General features: G+C 38.0%; 1 protein-coding gene across 1 annotated transcript in view; it reads right to left on the minus strand.

Moving 5' to 3' along the window:
- The window catches only part of LOC139986527 (tyrosine-protein kinase Dnt), a 106440-nt gene that overhangs the window by 14620 nt on the left and 73602 nt on the right, over positions 1-18218 (minus strand). The window contains exons 3-5 of the mRNA XM_072001931.1: positions 16444-16711; positions 7542-7716; positions 855-1059 (exon numbers count right to left, since the gene is read on the minus strand). Of these exons, the coding sequence (XP_071858032.1) occupies positions 855-1059; positions 7542-7716; positions 16444-16711 (648 nt within the window). The remainder of the gene's footprint in view (positions 1-854; positions 1060-7541; positions 7717-16443; positions 16712-18218) is intronic.

Raw genomic sequence — 18218 nt, forward strand, 5'->3', positions numbered from 1 at the left:
CTATTTTTTTTTACAAGAGAAGCAGTTTTAAACTTCGTTCGCAGCTTTAAAATCGATTCGATATTATCAAAATTGTCTTTTTATTTAGCTTTGGAGTTAAATCCCTTCAAAATTTCTTAAATATTTACTTATCAAAATATTACATAATGTTTGTTTTTGTTTTGATAATTATGATAATTTTCAATTATCATCGATTTGAAAGGATCGACACGATCGAGAGATTCGTCCAAAGAAACAAACATTTCTCGATTCCAGAGAATCAAATTAAAGAAGTAAATAATTAAAAAATTATTCAGGATGTTTTCTATAACAAATTGTAGTATCTCTTATTTGTCGCGTCCCGTTCATCTAGCAGAAGCATATGTTTTAAACAAATTGAAATTCCTCGCCTCTCGCAGTAATGCTTTAACAAGTAGCATGGAACCATCTCTGTTACAAAGAACCTATTCGAGTGTTTTATTTCGCCTGCCTTAAACGATAGAATACGTAAGAATTAAGCTTTCACGATATTTACTACCGATCTCTCTTTGCTCGGAGTTGCGTCGGACCTCTCGCGAGCCAATATATCGTCTCGATACTTTAACGCGTTTTCAAAAATTTAAACCAGCTCCATACGATCTCCATAAAATCGTATATCAGGTTCGATCAAATATAAAATTGATTAGACCGAAGCACGGATGTTTCGTGACACGTAAGGTAGGGCTGCACTCGGTTAAACTCGGAAACTTTACAGGCAACTGGGTAGCGCATCTCCTGCCTGGAGAGTTTCACATTCCCCCGGTTCGAAACCAACGTATGTAGGTACTTAATGCAATATCTTGCCGAAGTTTCCGTAAAATGATTTTGCACTATACCTGGCTCAGATGCGTCACATGGCTGGAAGCGTAGTAACTCGCTCTGGAACCGCAAGGTCTCGCATAGAGTGGCTCTAGGTCGGCAATGGTTGCGTAACTTCCGGAATTCGCGCTTCCGGGTCGTGGGTCGACCCTAACCAGGACAGAACTTCTGGCTAAGCCGCCGGTGTCTGCCGCCGAATAGCTACAGCAGGGCAGTGTTTTCCTGAAAGAACGGACGATCCTGTAGTCACCGGGTAATGATTATACACGAGGCTAATTATTTCTGCAATGCACGACATGCTTTGCACCGGGACCCGAGTTGCACGAGTTATAATCGCCAGAGACACTTGCTACCGTTGCGCTGCTGCTAGCTTTTTCTGCCTCGTCGCTACTTTCATTCTGATCCGCTGAATTGCCTTTGAAACCTCGATGCTTTTAAGCGAATTTCCAATAACGTTAGAACAAGGATGACAATCTCTCGTCTGTGATAAAATATCTTCCATTTCTTTTCAACGTCCTAACGGCGTAAAATGTATTATTTAAAAATTTTTGTTCAAAAGTTTAACCAGAAACATGTTGTAGCTTGCCAATGAAATTCATATCGTGCAATGAAATTTTTATGGTTCCACATTTTTATTTCCATGTAATAATAATTTATTCTACGAGATAAAATAGTTCTTTCTTGCGATGTTAATCAGTTTGAGAATCAAGTTTTATGACTTTGTTTATTATTCACATCGAGTCTCACAATGTCCGCATAAATCCCGAAGATCTTTCGTTGGTTTTTTTCCTTAAATTCGTCACTCGACGTAACAGAAGGTTTGCCAACGCATTCGGCAGCGTATCCGGTATGATCGATCCCGTGAAAAGTCCTCGTAGCGTGTGAAATTACCGCTTAGCCTTCGGGGAAAAATTTTCAAAGAGGGTCTCGTTCCCCTTTGCAGCGAGATATTAGAGCAGAAAGAGGCTCAAAAGCGGCGAGATAGAAGACGAGGAGAACGATAAACGGGGGTACGGATACCGAGAAAACTAAAATACTGGCAGAGAATTCGCGGAGGAACGGTAATTCCGATATTTCGTCGGATTTATTGGCCGTTTTTCCCATGTAAATCCACTACCGCGATTCGGCAAAAAGGTGAACGAAAAAGAGAAACACATTGCGCCAACGATTTCAAATATTCCACGCTCGGTTTTTTTTCTCCCAATTCTTTGTATTCATGTCCGAGGACGGGCTTATATTTTATGCCGTAGTACGAGTTCGGATTTAGTATGCCCGATTTACTTTATTTCGCTGCTAGTGACACATTCGTGCGCGATAATTTCTGTATAAATACGTAGCAAATACATAGCAAATACGTAGCCGTAATTTATTGGTGCATTAAATTAAAAAACGCTGTTCAATTTGTAACGTTCACAGTCGACTTTATCGCTACAGGCTATTTCAACATTGATACATGGATCGTTATGCATGAACCACTGTTTACATCTCGTTTCAATTTATTTCAAGTTACTGACATTTCTGGAACTAGTTTCACGTTTCAACAACGCGTACGGAAAAGCTGCTTCAGTTTCCTTCTAAATTTTCAAATGTATATAATTGTTATAATCGGATGTCAGTTATTCCGTTTAATTACGACGATCAATAATAAGATTTTGATATTTTTATTTTAAATATTCCTAACGATAAATATACGCGATATATAGTAAATTTTAATATACTTGATAATCGACGATAAGAGAACGTTTAACGGGTAATATTGGCCTATCCTATTAGAACTTGGGAGTATCGATATTTCATATGTACCGGTCTAATGAGATCATAAACTTGATATTGTATTAAAATAAAATGCTATACACATTGTTTGCGTAAAGATATTACCAAGAGCATAGAACGAAATATCCGCCGTACACGGGATATAAGGAAAAAGTGCGAAGAAATTCCTTGTCTTTGTTTGCGAATGGAATATTTCATCGCAAAGGACAACGTGTTCTCGTCCAATCTCAAAATCGTGCTTTGCGCGTAGAGTGGAGATCGACGTGGTAACGGGAACGAGGGTGCAAGGGCGGATGCTGTGTTTACTCGAGCGGACGGATGTAAAATCTGCAGCCTCGCCCCCGAAGGAGACGTATAAGGGCCGGAGAAGGATCCTCGTTTTCCCGCGCGTTATCAGCCTGGAAAGACTCAAAAGAGCTAATATATCCCTCGAGAGACAATTGGCCCATGCCGGGCCGTGACTTCCCCAAAGCGAAAGACGCCGCGGGAAACGAGGTAAGGAGGCATTTTCGGAACAACAAGGGCTACTCCTGTCTTCCCTTTCTCCTAAAATTTCCGTTCCATAAAAATATTCCTCTGTTGGGGGACCATGATAAAAGTGCCCACTCGATGTATTAAAATTTCAGATTACAGCCTTAGTGGTTGTGGACGTTTGAGGAATGGTCGAAAATTTATCGAAAACCGTTATTGGAACTGCAACTACTGTTACTTTGCGAAATGAAAACGAAACGCAATTCTTAGTAAAATGTAATATCTTAATAGAAGATACCGTGTTTGCAACTATGCTAGAATCGATGGTTCACCTAATACTATTTACAAAATATAATACGTGGTATTCTATATCGTATAAATGTAAGAGTAGAATATATTTTCGTTAGATACGCGCGTTTTGAATGATTTCAAAAACATTTTTTATGACATGAAACGAAGCTATTCTTTCGAGTAGGCGTATCTTCCTCGTTGTGGGAATATCGTAATAGGTAGATAATGCACATTTCCGTGTAAAAATTTAACGCCGCCTGCTTCGAAATAAACAGATTTTACAGTTACTTTCGCGATAAATATACTGCTACCAAGAAATAGGAGGAAAAGATATTTGCTAGAATATATTGCACTCTTGAAGTTGCGAATTAATTTCTAATTAGAAATAATTTCAACAAACTATTTTTTCAGAAATCACAGTTTCCGCTATTTCGCTATTGTAAGTCGCGACATTTTAACGTATGCTAATAGCGAAATAAAGTAGATTCTCCTTATATCAGAGTATTCAAGAAATTCGATAGCTACGCTCAAAAATTATTCACACTTACAAATTACAAGCCCGATGATTAAAGTTTTATAAGCTTCTACATATTGTTCGCGCGACAGAAGTCTACGATGGATAAATTTATCGCTTCTCAATTAATATTATTACCTTTCGACCAATATTATTAATTAAGTAAATTATCGTACAACAGGCTCGTGGTGTAACATAATGTGATGATTTACTGAAGTGTACGATCCAAGTAAACCCTCATATCTATAGATGTATTTTATAAAAAAAAAAAAAAAACCGTAACAACTACACAAACAAAAAGCGTATTTCGAACGTGAAATTATCAGATAATTCTGGAAATAACGAATTCATCTTTATTACGATTAATTAATCGTTACGTTATTATACTACGTTTGTTACAACGCTCGTTTTTCTAATCCGTATACTTAAGAACAAAAAAAGGACATTCGACGTTACTTTAACGCGGAAGTGAAAATTGATATATTTATGAGTCTGACATGAAAAGGATAATACGTCGAATGAATAATACATTTGAACACGACGATACTCTTGACCATAAGAATCAGTAGTAGAAAAGGCAGAAATGGGTACGTATTAAAATTAGCGGCTCGGTAATATTCGTCGTCAAAAGGGATGTTGAACTATTTGCTTCTTAAGAAAAATTCATGACGAGCAGCTTCAAAAGATTTAATAATGCCCGTCAGGAGACAATTGGTCTACTTTGGGGGAAATGGGAAAGGCGGCGTACAAAGGGAACGAAGATGAAAGGTCGGTGGAAGTTTTTGCCTTTTGATCTCATTTTTATAATTTTATCGTGCAATGAGATTCGTTTCATCGATATCGGGTAATCGAGCAAGAAAGTATTTAATTCGTTAATACCAGATATAACGGAGTTTCAATTGAATGTGTAATTGAAGTACCTACTTACGTAACCTAGAGGCTCTCCTACCTGCCTACCGTTAAGTAGATTTCTCGTACGCTCGAGCGTTAATACGTGTATTGCAAAGAGCGTCTCTTAATTAAAGTTAGACTTAGTACGGGTTTTAATCTAATAACGTGCTTCGTAGAACATTTATTTATAATACCTCGCAGGGTATTTCTGTTAATGAAACTATTTCATGCAGCATCTAAATTCGAATACATATTTCCAAGGTATTCTACTTGCAGAAACGAGAAGAAGGCGATCTCTAGACTTTAAATTTTCGCAATGACTAGGTAACACGTTCGTGGTTTTTCGGCTTTCGATCGAGTTTTTAATTTGATCGGCGAATTAAAATTTCAGATTTCAAGTCTGCCTTGAGAAAGCGAACTGGAATGTCCATGAAATGTCAGAACAAAGCGCAATAACAGGAAAAATTGTTTCGGTGTTTCGTAAAATAAAGCACGTACACCTTGGAACATGTTCGTAGAAATTGTACTTCCATCTTTTTTGGACCTACTTTTGACTATGTTATGTAAGTCCTGTAGGATGCAAACAGATTGCGATATAATTTGTCTATTAATTTGTATATTTGGATCATCTACAAAAATTATAGCGACGAAGTATAAGCGGTTAATTATAACAGAGGAGAAACAACAATTAGGAACGAATAGAGTGCAATGGATCGCGTTGCCGCAAATTTGAACGATACTTTTTTTTTTCGTAAGTCGCGTGAAAAATCGCATGCCAAAAGTCTAGGAAGAACTAATATATTCAAAGGAAGTATACGACGAGTCCGCATAAAGAAGAGAGAAACTGGAGAGGTAGTAGAGAACAAAGTATAAGAGAAGTAAAAGTTCTCCCTTCTTGAAACTTTGCCTCAGATCTTCTTTTACCGCAATCTTCTTGGATAAGTTGCTTTGCTATATACGTATAGCTAATAATTTATGCATCATGAAATAGGTTATAAAAGCTCGATGGAAAAACTATCTTTATACGATGTTCGGTTAATGTCTGATATCAAACACGTACTTATCACAACGGTATCTTTCAAAGTTTATAGTAACTTGTTAAGTATATAATACGTATATATATATAGAGAGAGATATCAAATTTTTGTAACTATCGCTTCTCAACAAAAAAACTACTATCTATATAAAAGTCAAACGTCTAACGTAAGAGAAGAGTGGAAATAATTTTTACAAGCTAGGCGAATCGGACACGAAGAAAGAAAAATTGCGGTATAATGACTTCATGAACCCTTCGGAAGCTTTCATTCCAGACGGATGCGAAGCATTTCAGTCGATCGGTACAAATAAGAGAAGCATTTTCCCATGATGCCAGACCGAGCTAGTTCGTTCGGTACATCTGCAAAAGAGACAAGTGGTTCGCACAGAGGGAAAGACGAGTCGAGCGGAGGCGAGATAGCAGGGGGAAAAGGTGAGGAACAGCCGAAGATGGAGAACGATTCCATCCCTCTGAATTCGCTGCTTACATTCTCTCCCGCAGGAGTCCTCTTTCGAACGGGGGCGTGTAGCCGTGCAATAAAATGTCGGCTGCCGTGGCAAGCGACCGACGTATCACCGGGGCTTATTGAAAGGATATTTCATGCGGACGAGTTCCTATCCAGCTTATCCCATGAATTTCCCGCGGGGGTGTAGAAATCTTTCTCTGCCCTTCTGTCTCTTCCCTACGGTGAACCGGGCCGAGAGACCAGCCCGACTCGGCAGTTGCCGTATCCAGCGGAAAATTCACGACAACCAGCAACGCGCGTCGACGACTTTTCACTCTCCGGTTGTTGCTGGGAAATGAGAATGCGCCCGGCGCGCGCGACGATACGTGAAAACCTGCCAACCGTGCGAATCTTACGAGCAGTCAGTGGCCTACGCGTCGCCGCGTTCCAACGTCCCGTTTGCCGCTGATTTTCATTTATTCGCTCGTGTCCGATTCTACTCGTGACACGATCAGCTTAGGTCGTTTAATAAGTGACTTTTATCCTCGCGGGAAGGTACGCTTGTTCGTACGTTTACGACATCTGAAATGCCAATCAGAATTTAAAGCGCTATTCAAGGTATTTATGTACTCTTCGTCTATACAAATATTGTAAGATGGTCGCCTTTAAGATGCCTTTAAGATGCATTTTGCAGTACTGTTTCGATTTCCCGACAGTGGCACTACAAAATTTTCCTGTTTGCTTTTAGGACATGTGCGCTGCTTACTTAAGACTACTAATTAAGAAGAACGATCATTAAACTGAAGACACATATAGCTTTGTAAGTACATCAATCCCGTAATATGTTTTAATCGGTTCTTTAACGTTTAATTCAAAGACAATAAATATTCGTTAAAGAACAGCGATTTAGTTTAATACAAAAAACTTTGTGTTATTCTTCAAAAAGAATGATAAAACAGCATTGTTGTAAAGTTTCTTACTTAGAAATGTAAGAAAATTAATTAAATTAACTGATCGACTTATTTTTGTTAAATTAACAATAAATAATTAGAAAATCGGGAAAGGAACGAGAGAAGAAATACTCGTAAACTTTTTTGTATTCGTAGCTGTGAATTTGACGTAATGAAATTATTCGAATAACGTCATGATTGGCAACTTGCAAAGTATATTTAACCATTAGTTTCGTCTAATCGAGTTAAAAATAAATTTCCTGGGTAATTCGAACGTGAAACCGGAATTCGTTGCAAAGTGATAACCGGCATATGGAAATTGTATATACTTACTGGGATTCTTGAATGCGAGCCTTGCTGTTGCGAATGTACATGGCGCTTGCTACGCTTCCAACGACTAATATCAAAGCGCACGCACATGTTGCGGCGATATAAAGAGCTCCAGCACCATTCACCAAAGGTCCTGGTTCCAAACGTACCGAATCATTTCTGGGAGGTGCTTGCACTCCTGCAACAAAAATCCTAGTAATTTCGTTTTCCTATCTTTGAGTCATCCGACTTATCGTTTCTATTATATCTAGCTATGTATTTCGTGCTCCGTAATACTCCGAATCAAAGTGTGGAAATTAAGTATGTACATAAATATTACAACATTTGCTGAAAATGAGATAAATAACGAGTTAATAATATTTTTAAATACAACGTTAAAAATTTTAAGAATTATTATCTTCTCTGAAATTTTAAATTAAGATATATGTATATAAAGATAGATGGAGATTAAATATAGATTCAAGAATTCATCTATTCGATATTATAATACAAATTTTAGCTTTATGACTTTAAATTTTGTTTTTTCCATTGAAGATTTTAAAGTTGAAATACTAAAACTTTTGAATAAGACGCGACAAAAAATTTCTCAATAACACATCAGCTATTATTATTATACATACGTTATAAGCTCCATTCTATAGAAAATTATTACATTTCCATAACCCCAAAAGCTCAAACATATATGATATATGCAATTTTTAATCTTGGTCAGAAGCGCTTTTGCCGATCAACTGATTAAATTTATATACACGTTATTAACGATAACCTATAGTCAAGGGAGCGTATCACGCGGCGTTGAAATCTCGTTAAAAAATTTGGCCATGCACTTTGACAGCGTAATAACAGAGAAACGCAGCCATTAACATAGATTCGTGAGCGATTTAACGAGCGGCGGTCTTCTGTACTGGCGTAAAATAATTGTATTACATTCGCAAAATGTGTTCAAGCCGCATTACGCCGTAGACAATCCATTTTACCGATCGAACCACACCCTCCCTTCTCCCTGACACGATGCATTCCGTGGCAAGCAAGACAGGCGATTTTATCGAACAATCGTTGACACGCTGTTCGATCGTTCGTTCTACGTGTATCGGACCACTATCGAACAGCGGCATGGAGCAACCGTGAAATAGCGGATTAAGAGTGTACTCGAACGCAAGCAAGGACATCTTTTTGAATCGGCCCTTCTGCCCTCAGTTTGGTTCACCACAAACTACGACGAGTTTTCTACGAGACGCGGTAAACCTTGGAAGCTCGTCGTATTTCCTTTCACGTTCGTTCGCGCTTTCCACCCTACGTAACTCTTTACCGGTTGCCTCCTTTGAATCGTTGCCATCTCGAGTGCTAAAAAATAGAGTCTTAGCATTTTCCTCCGGTCGTTTAAATTAAACGATTTAAATTAAATACGCGATTCGTGTCTTTTATGGAAATGTGTTTGTTTTATCGACTAGATCTCGAAATTTATATCTCGAAATAAGAGACACGTTCATATCGTTACGACTTTATTGGAAATTGATAAGCTTCTATTGCGTTTTCCACGCCCGGTATTCCTTTGATTTAAATTTCCGTTCCTTATCTTTCAGGATCTTTTCTGTTCCACAAACGGGATCGTAAAGGTAGGGTGAACTGTAATAAATTGCACCGGTGCTTCGCTTTGCTTTCGAAACTATACTTTCATTCTTTGAAGACATTCTTCCGTTTGTTCGACGTTTTTAATGAAAAGCCGAGCTTCGATTCCTTTAATAAAAGTAGAGTTATACAGGCCGCAGCTTTAATTTCACCTTTGAACCAGATTTTTCGATGAAATAAGTAACCGAAAATTTGTAAGATCCATTTGTAAGAGTAAATGGATGGTTTCAGCGTATTGTAGCAGGAAACGTACAAAGAGTGTAAATAGAAAAGTGGGCGCTACTTGCAGGACCGATTCTAGATATCGAGACAAGAATATCGAGACGCGGTCGTTCCAGACATTCTAATACGAATAAATCAGACGACCAATTTTTCTCTATTTCGCTTATACTTGGTGTTTCTCATTCCGAGGCAAACGATAAAGCAAAAAGATAGTTTATAATTAATTTTCCTGTTAGCTACGAACTGATAAAACATTACATTAATGGTTTCTTATTTGTTTTCCACGGTACCTACTATGTTATTACATGTTTCCACTTCCTGGACTTAAATTCTTAGGAAGCTCCATTTACTTATTTAACAGTAAAAGTACACGGGTCTGTGTATTTATCTAGATACAAAATACACGAGTAGGTACCCTTTAATACGTGGACATAAACCTTTGGAAACTACATGCGGGTAGTTGGCTTTGCAGTCACCCCGCTTCGTTCGCTTTAGAAATTCATTCAGTTGATTTAGGTCATGAGTGTTATCACGCGTATTTTATACAACGATATAACTCGAGTTTTGAGCCAAGTACTATTTTAATCAACGTATTCGAAATATCTTTAGCTGTGTTCAATTTTACGCTTAAAATATTTATATTAAAATATCTGTGTTATTCATTTTTGTTGAATATATTTATATTAGTAATATAATTTCTTTTTTATATATATACCTTCCTAGCGATCTCTGGCATATGTTAATTAAACATTTAATTTGAAAAAATAGTAAGTTTCGCCCTCGCAAGATCAATCATACGTATAGGTGTGTGATTTTCTCAACGATATCAAAGATAAAGAAACCGACGTCAGTAACGTAAACCACACGACGTACAAGTTAAGACTGCAAATACCAAATAAGATACGTAACGTCTGTTTTGTTCAAAAAATAAAGTTGCGTCGAAATTATTTTCAATTTATTTTCTAAACGTCGTACTTTAACAAAATCGTACTTTGGCCTTTCGCATACGCTATTTTTACATAATTCGTCATCTTCGACTCGACAAGAATGTAGATACGCTTAATAAATTAACTTACAACTTTCATGCGATAAAACAAGCTAACGTATAGCTACAAAACATATCTATTAAACTTCTCCTTCTTCTTAAATACTATAAATACGCTTCGTACGTTAATTTAGTTGACTTTTGCAACTCATTCTCAATAACTTTGCTTGCGAAACATTCGCCCTTGTTCACGGCGCACTTACACGCGCATGTTTTCATTCGATTAAACTACATCGTAATTTAAAACTGCAGTTTCTTCGTGAACGTATTCTCGCAAAGTGATGTAAAACTTTCTTAAGCATATTACCTGTAACCATGAGCAGGCAATTTCTCGATATTACCGGGATTTCTTACCGAAAGTACAAGCCGCTGAACAATGTAAATTCGTGTCCCGCTTTTAACGAATCGCATCCTTTTTATCCGCCTGCACTATCTCGTTTTGTTCCAGACAAAGTGGCAGGAAAAACAGGATTCGTGCCGTTGCCAGGATAAATAACGCAAAGCAGACAGACGAGCTTTACACGATAACGACGGAAACGTTCGCGAAACACTCGGACGAGGAAGAATTTGCTGAAGCGCGATGAGATTCGCGCAGGGACGAAGGAAAAGGAAGGAAGAATGAGAGGGGGCGAAGGGAAGGCCGGTGGAAAAAGTTAAATAAATCGCGCGGGCTCGTAGCTGCTTTTCCTGCTACGTCCAACTTCTTAGAGGAATCTTTTCTTATTTATTTGCAGGAACCGACATCTTTTTAAAATGTCCCCTCTTACATGGCACGATACTCACCGAAGCAGACCAGGCGAAAAACTTTGTTAAGTAACTTTGGTTTTCATTCTTTCCGCCGCGCGATCGCAGTTGCAAGTTGCTTTCGCGAGAGGCATTACACTTTTGTTGTTTCATCTTTTCGTTTCCCGCGAAGCTAATTGAATTGTTGATAAGTTTACCCGACCCTTAATTGTTCGTTTGCTTGTTCTGCCTAGTTAGCATACGTCGATTTAAATTATCGCGTCGTTCGTGGAATTGCTATTTACCGTCGCATTTACCGATAAAGAATGTTTAACATCCCTTGGTCTTGAGAATTTCCTGCTAAAGATCAATTGCATTAGAAACACAATTTGCCTTTATTAAATTGACGCTACAAGCTGCTCCAAGTTTTTCCAGCTAAACTTCATCGGTATATTCTACGATGAAACACAAGGTAAAAAAAAAATACGTCATATAAATACAGATAGTTTAGAGCTACATTAAAAAGTTGTAACAAAAATATTAAGTACAAAGGGAGTGGTAATGCATTTATGGTTACCGTGCCATGAAAAAAGAATAGGTGCACGGTCAATGTGATTACTACGCGTTAATAATCTATTTCAAAACGTTTACAGTTCGTGCCAAAAGAAGACTTTTTTTCCAAAGTTATCGCTACACAAAAGTGTGAAATTAGGCAATATTGGAGACCGAAATTGTTTTTTATTCGGATTTATTTCAGTTGTTTTATTATCACTTTGCAACAAAGCTTCGAACAACCCAAGTTCGTATAACGTTCCTTTCTTATTTTTACCCAAACTGACAAAGTTTACCATACTGACAGAGTTTACCTATTTGAAACACAACGTAAAAGGAAAAATCTCATAAAGAAGAAAGAGTACGTATACATAAGCGTTATTTTTTCTTTTATCAGTTATATTTTCCATTAATCGTCAATCGTTTCTTTTCTCCGAAGCTTTTCCAACGCTTATTTAACTCGAATAAGTCACAAATGCACGGTTTCGATTGTCGCAAAATTAATTTCGACGGTTTAGACGATGGTTTAACACGTCCAAAGAAACCGCAGCGCTTGATTTTTAATTAAAAACGTCGAAGGAAGAGATTAACGGTCGGCAAAGCACAAAGGAATCAATTTGCTCGTGCTGCTCGCGGACGGCGTAGGATCGATTAAACTTAGTCTTGGTCGACGCACCGACAAGAAACTCACAGGTTTAAGAACAAGTGCAAAGTCGAGAAAGCGCGTTTAGAGGAAAAGAGGTGTATCTCGGTTAAATCCCAGTAGGCGATGCCATCCGACACTATCAAACAAACCTTAACCGAGATTTACGAAGGTTCAGAATTAAGTCCCTGCGGGATTAATGGAATGACCCTCTTCGAACGGTGTTCTTCGGTGTTCTTCCGCTCAACCGCACGGCGTCTGCTCTCTTGAAACAAATTTCATCGCAAATTGCGGCGTTTCCCGCGGAGTGAAAAATGCTTTCAATCTCAACGTGATGAGTAATTTAAAATCTAGTTACCATCCTCCGACAACTACCGTAAATGCTACTACGTTCCTATTATAAACTTAAAAATGGGAGAATATTCAGTGATCGAAGACAGCAAAATATAATATTTTACTCGTTGCTCTTTTATAATACCTGTCCTTGCAATTCGGAATTCAACTATTCTCCATGTTCGAGTAAATATAACGTAAATACAGCGCAGATCGAAAGATTGTAATTAGCCTTACTGTGAACGATAAAATTCGCTTCTTTTTTTTTTTTTTTTTTTAGTAATGCTGTTCTTAGTACATGTAAGCGACTCGCTGATAAGTATTTTTATGGAACCAGTTTCTTAAAGACCAAGTCCCATATATAAAATTTCTGTATTGTTCGAAATACGATTGCTATGATATACATGTCGTATAATAATAATAATGAAATTTCTTTATAGAATAGAGTAAAGGTAATAGTAGTAGTGCTTTACCGTTTGATACTCTAGACTCTATGGTATGGTTTCTCAAATCAACGTAGTAACGAGACATTGATAATTACTTAGAAAAGAGCCTAGATATTCGGTATTCCGTCCGCTATGTCGAGACAATTTCACAATGATTTTAACGAGTAAAAATACGTTAAATCGATGTACGTTGCGAGAATATTAGGTATGTTAATCTTTGATAAATTTAACGTTCTCGATCGTTAAATTTATACCATGGCTACGTGTACATCGACGAGTACATTTAACGTTAATTTGTCGCGATGAAATTACGAAGAACATTTCGATTTATCGGCGAACATGACTTTGTTAATTTGTACTCCCCTGTCATCCGATTATTGCATAATACATACCGTTCCCCAGTGGTGAATTTAATAATTTTCTAACGTGATAAAATAATATTATAAAATATACGTAACTTTGTATCACTGAAATTGTTTTAACTAATAAGATTTACCGCGATATCGTTATCGTAGAGATCGATATTAGCGTTTCCGTGTATTTAACGTTCTCGTCGTTAATCGTCTGTACGGTTATCTCTTAGATAGGTACTCGTACGATCGAGCGAAGAATATAAAAAGTTTGCGTATTTTTTAACGCAACTAAATAATCAAACAAAAAGACACGATCCTCTTATTTTCCTCCGGTCTTTTCGCTTCTTTCAGAAATTCATGTTGCTTATTCAATACCTTAAATTTAAAAGTACAAAGAACCTCCTTCGGCCACCCTATTCGATGCTTTATATCGCATCGCCTTCGTTTTGCCCCTCTGGATTACTGAATTCAGAGAAAAGTTCGCACAATATCGGCATTTAAATCGTTCGCTATACCGACATTTTCCTTTTCATTCGGCGCTTTTGCCTGATATTTGCCGCAAGACCGCTATCGAACGTTTTCAACCTTTCGGTGTATACATAGCTGGAATACGAGCACTCGAGGAGCCAACACGAGATTCGATTATTTTTGAGTGGTCTCCAAACGATTTCGGATCTCCGCAGGACCTCTTAGGAAGTAAAGAACCTCGCCCGTACAGCCATGATGGACGGAGGCTACTACTAGAATCAAGAAGAAAACAAATTCTGGCGAGGAAGAAACCTTGGTCTACACGCGCAAGTACTACTCATCGGTCGACGAGTCTCGCCTCGCAGCGCTTGCTTACTTATTTCCCACCCTTCCTGCTGTCTTACTACCACCACCCCCTCATCACCCCCTCGCCAACCTCTTTTACTCCACTTTTCTACGCGGTCGATCCTCTTGATCTTAGACAGCGAGATCCTTCCTCTCTTCTCTTTCATTAAATACACCGACTCCTGACGAGATTCAATTTTATTCGGTGGATTGCTTTTCGTTGTAGCCTCCTGCACCGGTAACCAGATCCGGATCAGCGTCTGTCAACTCGCTCTTTCTATCTTCTCCTTCGCGTTTCTCGTTTTCCGCCTTATCTCGCTTCTCTCCTTTCCACACCTTCTTTTTCAACTCCAGCCGTTTCCCTTCTTTCACTTCGTTTCCTTGGTCTCTCGTTGACCCTCTCCTCTCGCGTTCGTCTCACTCGCTCGACTGTAAACACGTATAGTTTCTATCAGCAGCGAAGTCCGATTCTATCCACCTGTCTGACGAAACGTTGCTACTACTTCGAGATCCCCGATACTCGATGTTCTCGTCGATTTCCGGACGGGCAATGGGATGTTTCCACGGCTGCTGCCACGAGAATCACGTCTCTACATCATATCGTATCCTTTTCTCCACGGGAAACGTTTCGTTCGAAGAACCGAACAGCTGAAGCACGAGATTTGGAGATCTCGTGTCTCCGGAAGCGCTAGAATTGGATTCATAGCGAACAGCTATCGCGAATATCAAAAAATAATTCGTATTTCGCACCTAGTTGCTGAGAAATACTTCTTTGTAAAATAGAAGGTTTGCTATACAGTTTACAAAGGTTGTTCTGCGCTTCCTTTTCTCTTTCTTCGCATTTTAATTACCTCTTCTTTTATCATCGACGAAGTCCGTGCTACATCAATCAAGCTTGGCTAAACAAGCTCGGTAAACTGAAACTTTCAATATATTTAGTATATTTAATTAAGCTAGTTCGGTATATTTCAGAAAGTATGTTGCTGCGAATTTTTTAACCACTTGGTCAGCTCCGCTTCTCGTTGCCAAGCGGATAACAAGTAATTATCTGGCCAGTAATCGGTATCCAGTTGTTAACGTACAAAGGAGTAAACGAAGTTTTACCAGGTCGAATAGGATTAATAAAGTTACTCGACAGGTTACCAGGGTAAAGCGGTATATGGCACACGTGCGATGTAATTAAACGAAATTAGCCAGGCCATCGACGCGACCAAAGTTTAATCACTCGATTTTCACAGGGAGCAGGTATCACGGCGAGCGCGTTCGCATACACGAAATTCTGCTTTCAGAAATTATGCATCGGCGTTGTTGCCGATTGCGTGTTGCACAAAGGGGCATAAATCGTGCATAGAATTCGCGCCCGAAAGGGACTCGGAACGAATGCTCCACTCTCTCTGTTTTAATCGCGAATACGTCGAAATTGCGTTGCTTGTAACGAAGGTATTCAACGATCCCGGTGAACGTACTAATTAAATTTGCGATTGCGTAAGCCGACCAATTATCGACAGTTCGCCACACGGTGTTAAAATACTTGTATGCAAACGCGTTGACACGGTTTACACGTTTCGCGCGTGACATACGCACGGCTAGACTTTTATCGGTGTGCCGCGAACGCGTTTTCGCGAAAGCCAGAGATTCTCTTCTATTAACTTGTATATTTACTTCCATTAACAACGTGCTATTGGAAAACTAAGCAGAAAAATTTGGGAAATTCAAGCAATTTCTTTCTACCGAGTTATCCTTTTACGTTCGAGTATGAGTAACGTTCTGTTCCTAAGTATTTTTATCACTTCCAAATTATTGCAAGTACGTAAAATATACGTACTTCGAGTGAAAGTCTTTGATCTAACGTGGGTCTCTGGTATCGTCTCGGGTAACCATATACGATTGACAGGGTGTCGATAAAAATAATACTTCGTATTAACGATCATCAAATAACGCAGTAAGGGAGTAAGAGAGGTAAAAGGAAACAAGTTGCGTTAGATTTTATGGATACGTGTCCTAATAACGTGCTAGAAATATTCGTAGAGAGTGTATCTTTCAAATTTCATCAAAAAATATTGCTCCAACTTTGACGAAAATGAAATATTAACCAGTGGAAATAATACGTAATTTGTAATTCATGTAAATTAGTTCTGTCACTTACCTTTCAAACAAATCTTGTTTCTCTTGAATACTAAAATGGTATCGTTGTATTTGGTACCAGGTGGAGCTGTGACGTTCAACCTCAAAGCCAAAGGAATTTGCGCACTCACGAGACCCGAGCACGGTAGCCTGATCCTAAAGACTTGCAGCGTGACTGGCACCTCTCCCCTAGCCGACACGTTCACTCTGGGAGGAAGCAGTGCCATCATTCCGGAAACACCGCCCGGAACACCGACTACGTCGTAATCCAATTCCATCGAGTACGGTAACTGTAAGTAAACACAGAAATGAAAACAGATCTTTATAAACGCACTGTACGGTGTCTTGAGACGTTATAGTCGCGTTGTAGTCGCGGTCTATAAAATACTATCAGAGATAAATACACACGATCGCGAGAAAGGATGAAATCGAATCGAATCGCACTCCGATTTACAGTTTGTCGAGAATGAAACGGCTTTCGATCAGAAAAAATCGAACGTAGAAATGGCCAAATAAAAGCGGACGTCAAATGGAAAGCATTCCCGTTGTTCCTTGTTCTCGTCGAGTACGGCGTTTACGCGAGCCGACCGATTGCGGATACCTAATAAAAATAGCTTGAAAATCGTATTTCATTAGGCATACCAACGTGGAAACTCTAGCACGAGCTCTTAAAGCAACCTACGATTACAGACATGCGATATTTTATGTTTAATCTTCGATTGTTTCCTATCGTAAAGCAATTTGTAGCCTTTAATAACTTTCGAAATTGTTTCAAAGACAATACTCGATTTCTGACGTGAAATAAGAGAAACAAAAATTTACAAGACATTATTTTATAATAATTTTTCACTCTTTTCGGAACTAAATTGATAAAATATACTTTCATAACATTCCATATATATAAAACATGATTAAGTGCTGTTATAAATAAAAAGTTTTATCAATTTTCACTTAACCATATCTATGTCTTCCAAACGTCTACATTAATCAAATACACGTTCACGTGTATAATAAAAATGCCTTAGTAAGAACCCGTGCGTCGGCGTTGTAACGGCGAGTAAACCCCCTTTCGGCTTGCATATCATTACACGCATGCAATATTTCACACTGGATCCATTTTTATTTTACCTTTATTTGTTGCATGCTTCTTATTTCATGCTCGAAAATTGACGTTGATGCAAACAACTCCATTCTCTTCTTGCTATTTCAAACTACCAAGTTATTCATAAAATTCGATAAATTTCCAATGGAAAATTATCTTAGTCTATACTCCTCGTCTTACTTAACGTTTGAAAAGTCCAATTACGATAATACTTATTACAAGAACTCGTTTTCCCTTATTATTTACACAAGAATTAATCTTTCTCTCGGAATGAAAGAATCTGATTTTAACGTTAAATAGTGTTACAGTATATTCAAAATAATAATATTAAATAATATACAATTTAATAACAAATTAAATAACGTAGGTTTAGAACAACTAAATGAATTGGTCTTCTTTATATTTCAAACTTCTTTTATTAAAAATTCGGACATGTTATTAAATATTGTTCGTTAATTCCGTGAGTTGTATTAAATTACAAAATTTTTACAGCAAAAAAGAGCGAACTAACAATTTTTCACAGATAAAACAAGAGCTCGGTTTGAAAAATTCATTTATAAAACAATTTATTTGTAACGGAGAAATATTAATCTTTTTTTTCTCTTCAATTTATTTCGTTGTGTAACTACGCATATGTACATATTACTAAAGCTGATGTCTAGTCACGTTATTATTTTACATGTATATACAATATC

The sequence above is a fragment of the Bombus fervidus genome, chromosome 4, assembly GCF_041682495.2.
Source record: "Bombus fervidus isolate BK054 chromosome 4, iyBomFerv1, whole genome shotgun sequence".
Taxonomy (NCBI): Eukaryota; Metazoa; Arthropoda; class Insecta; order Hymenoptera; family Apidae; genus Bombus; species Bombus fervidus.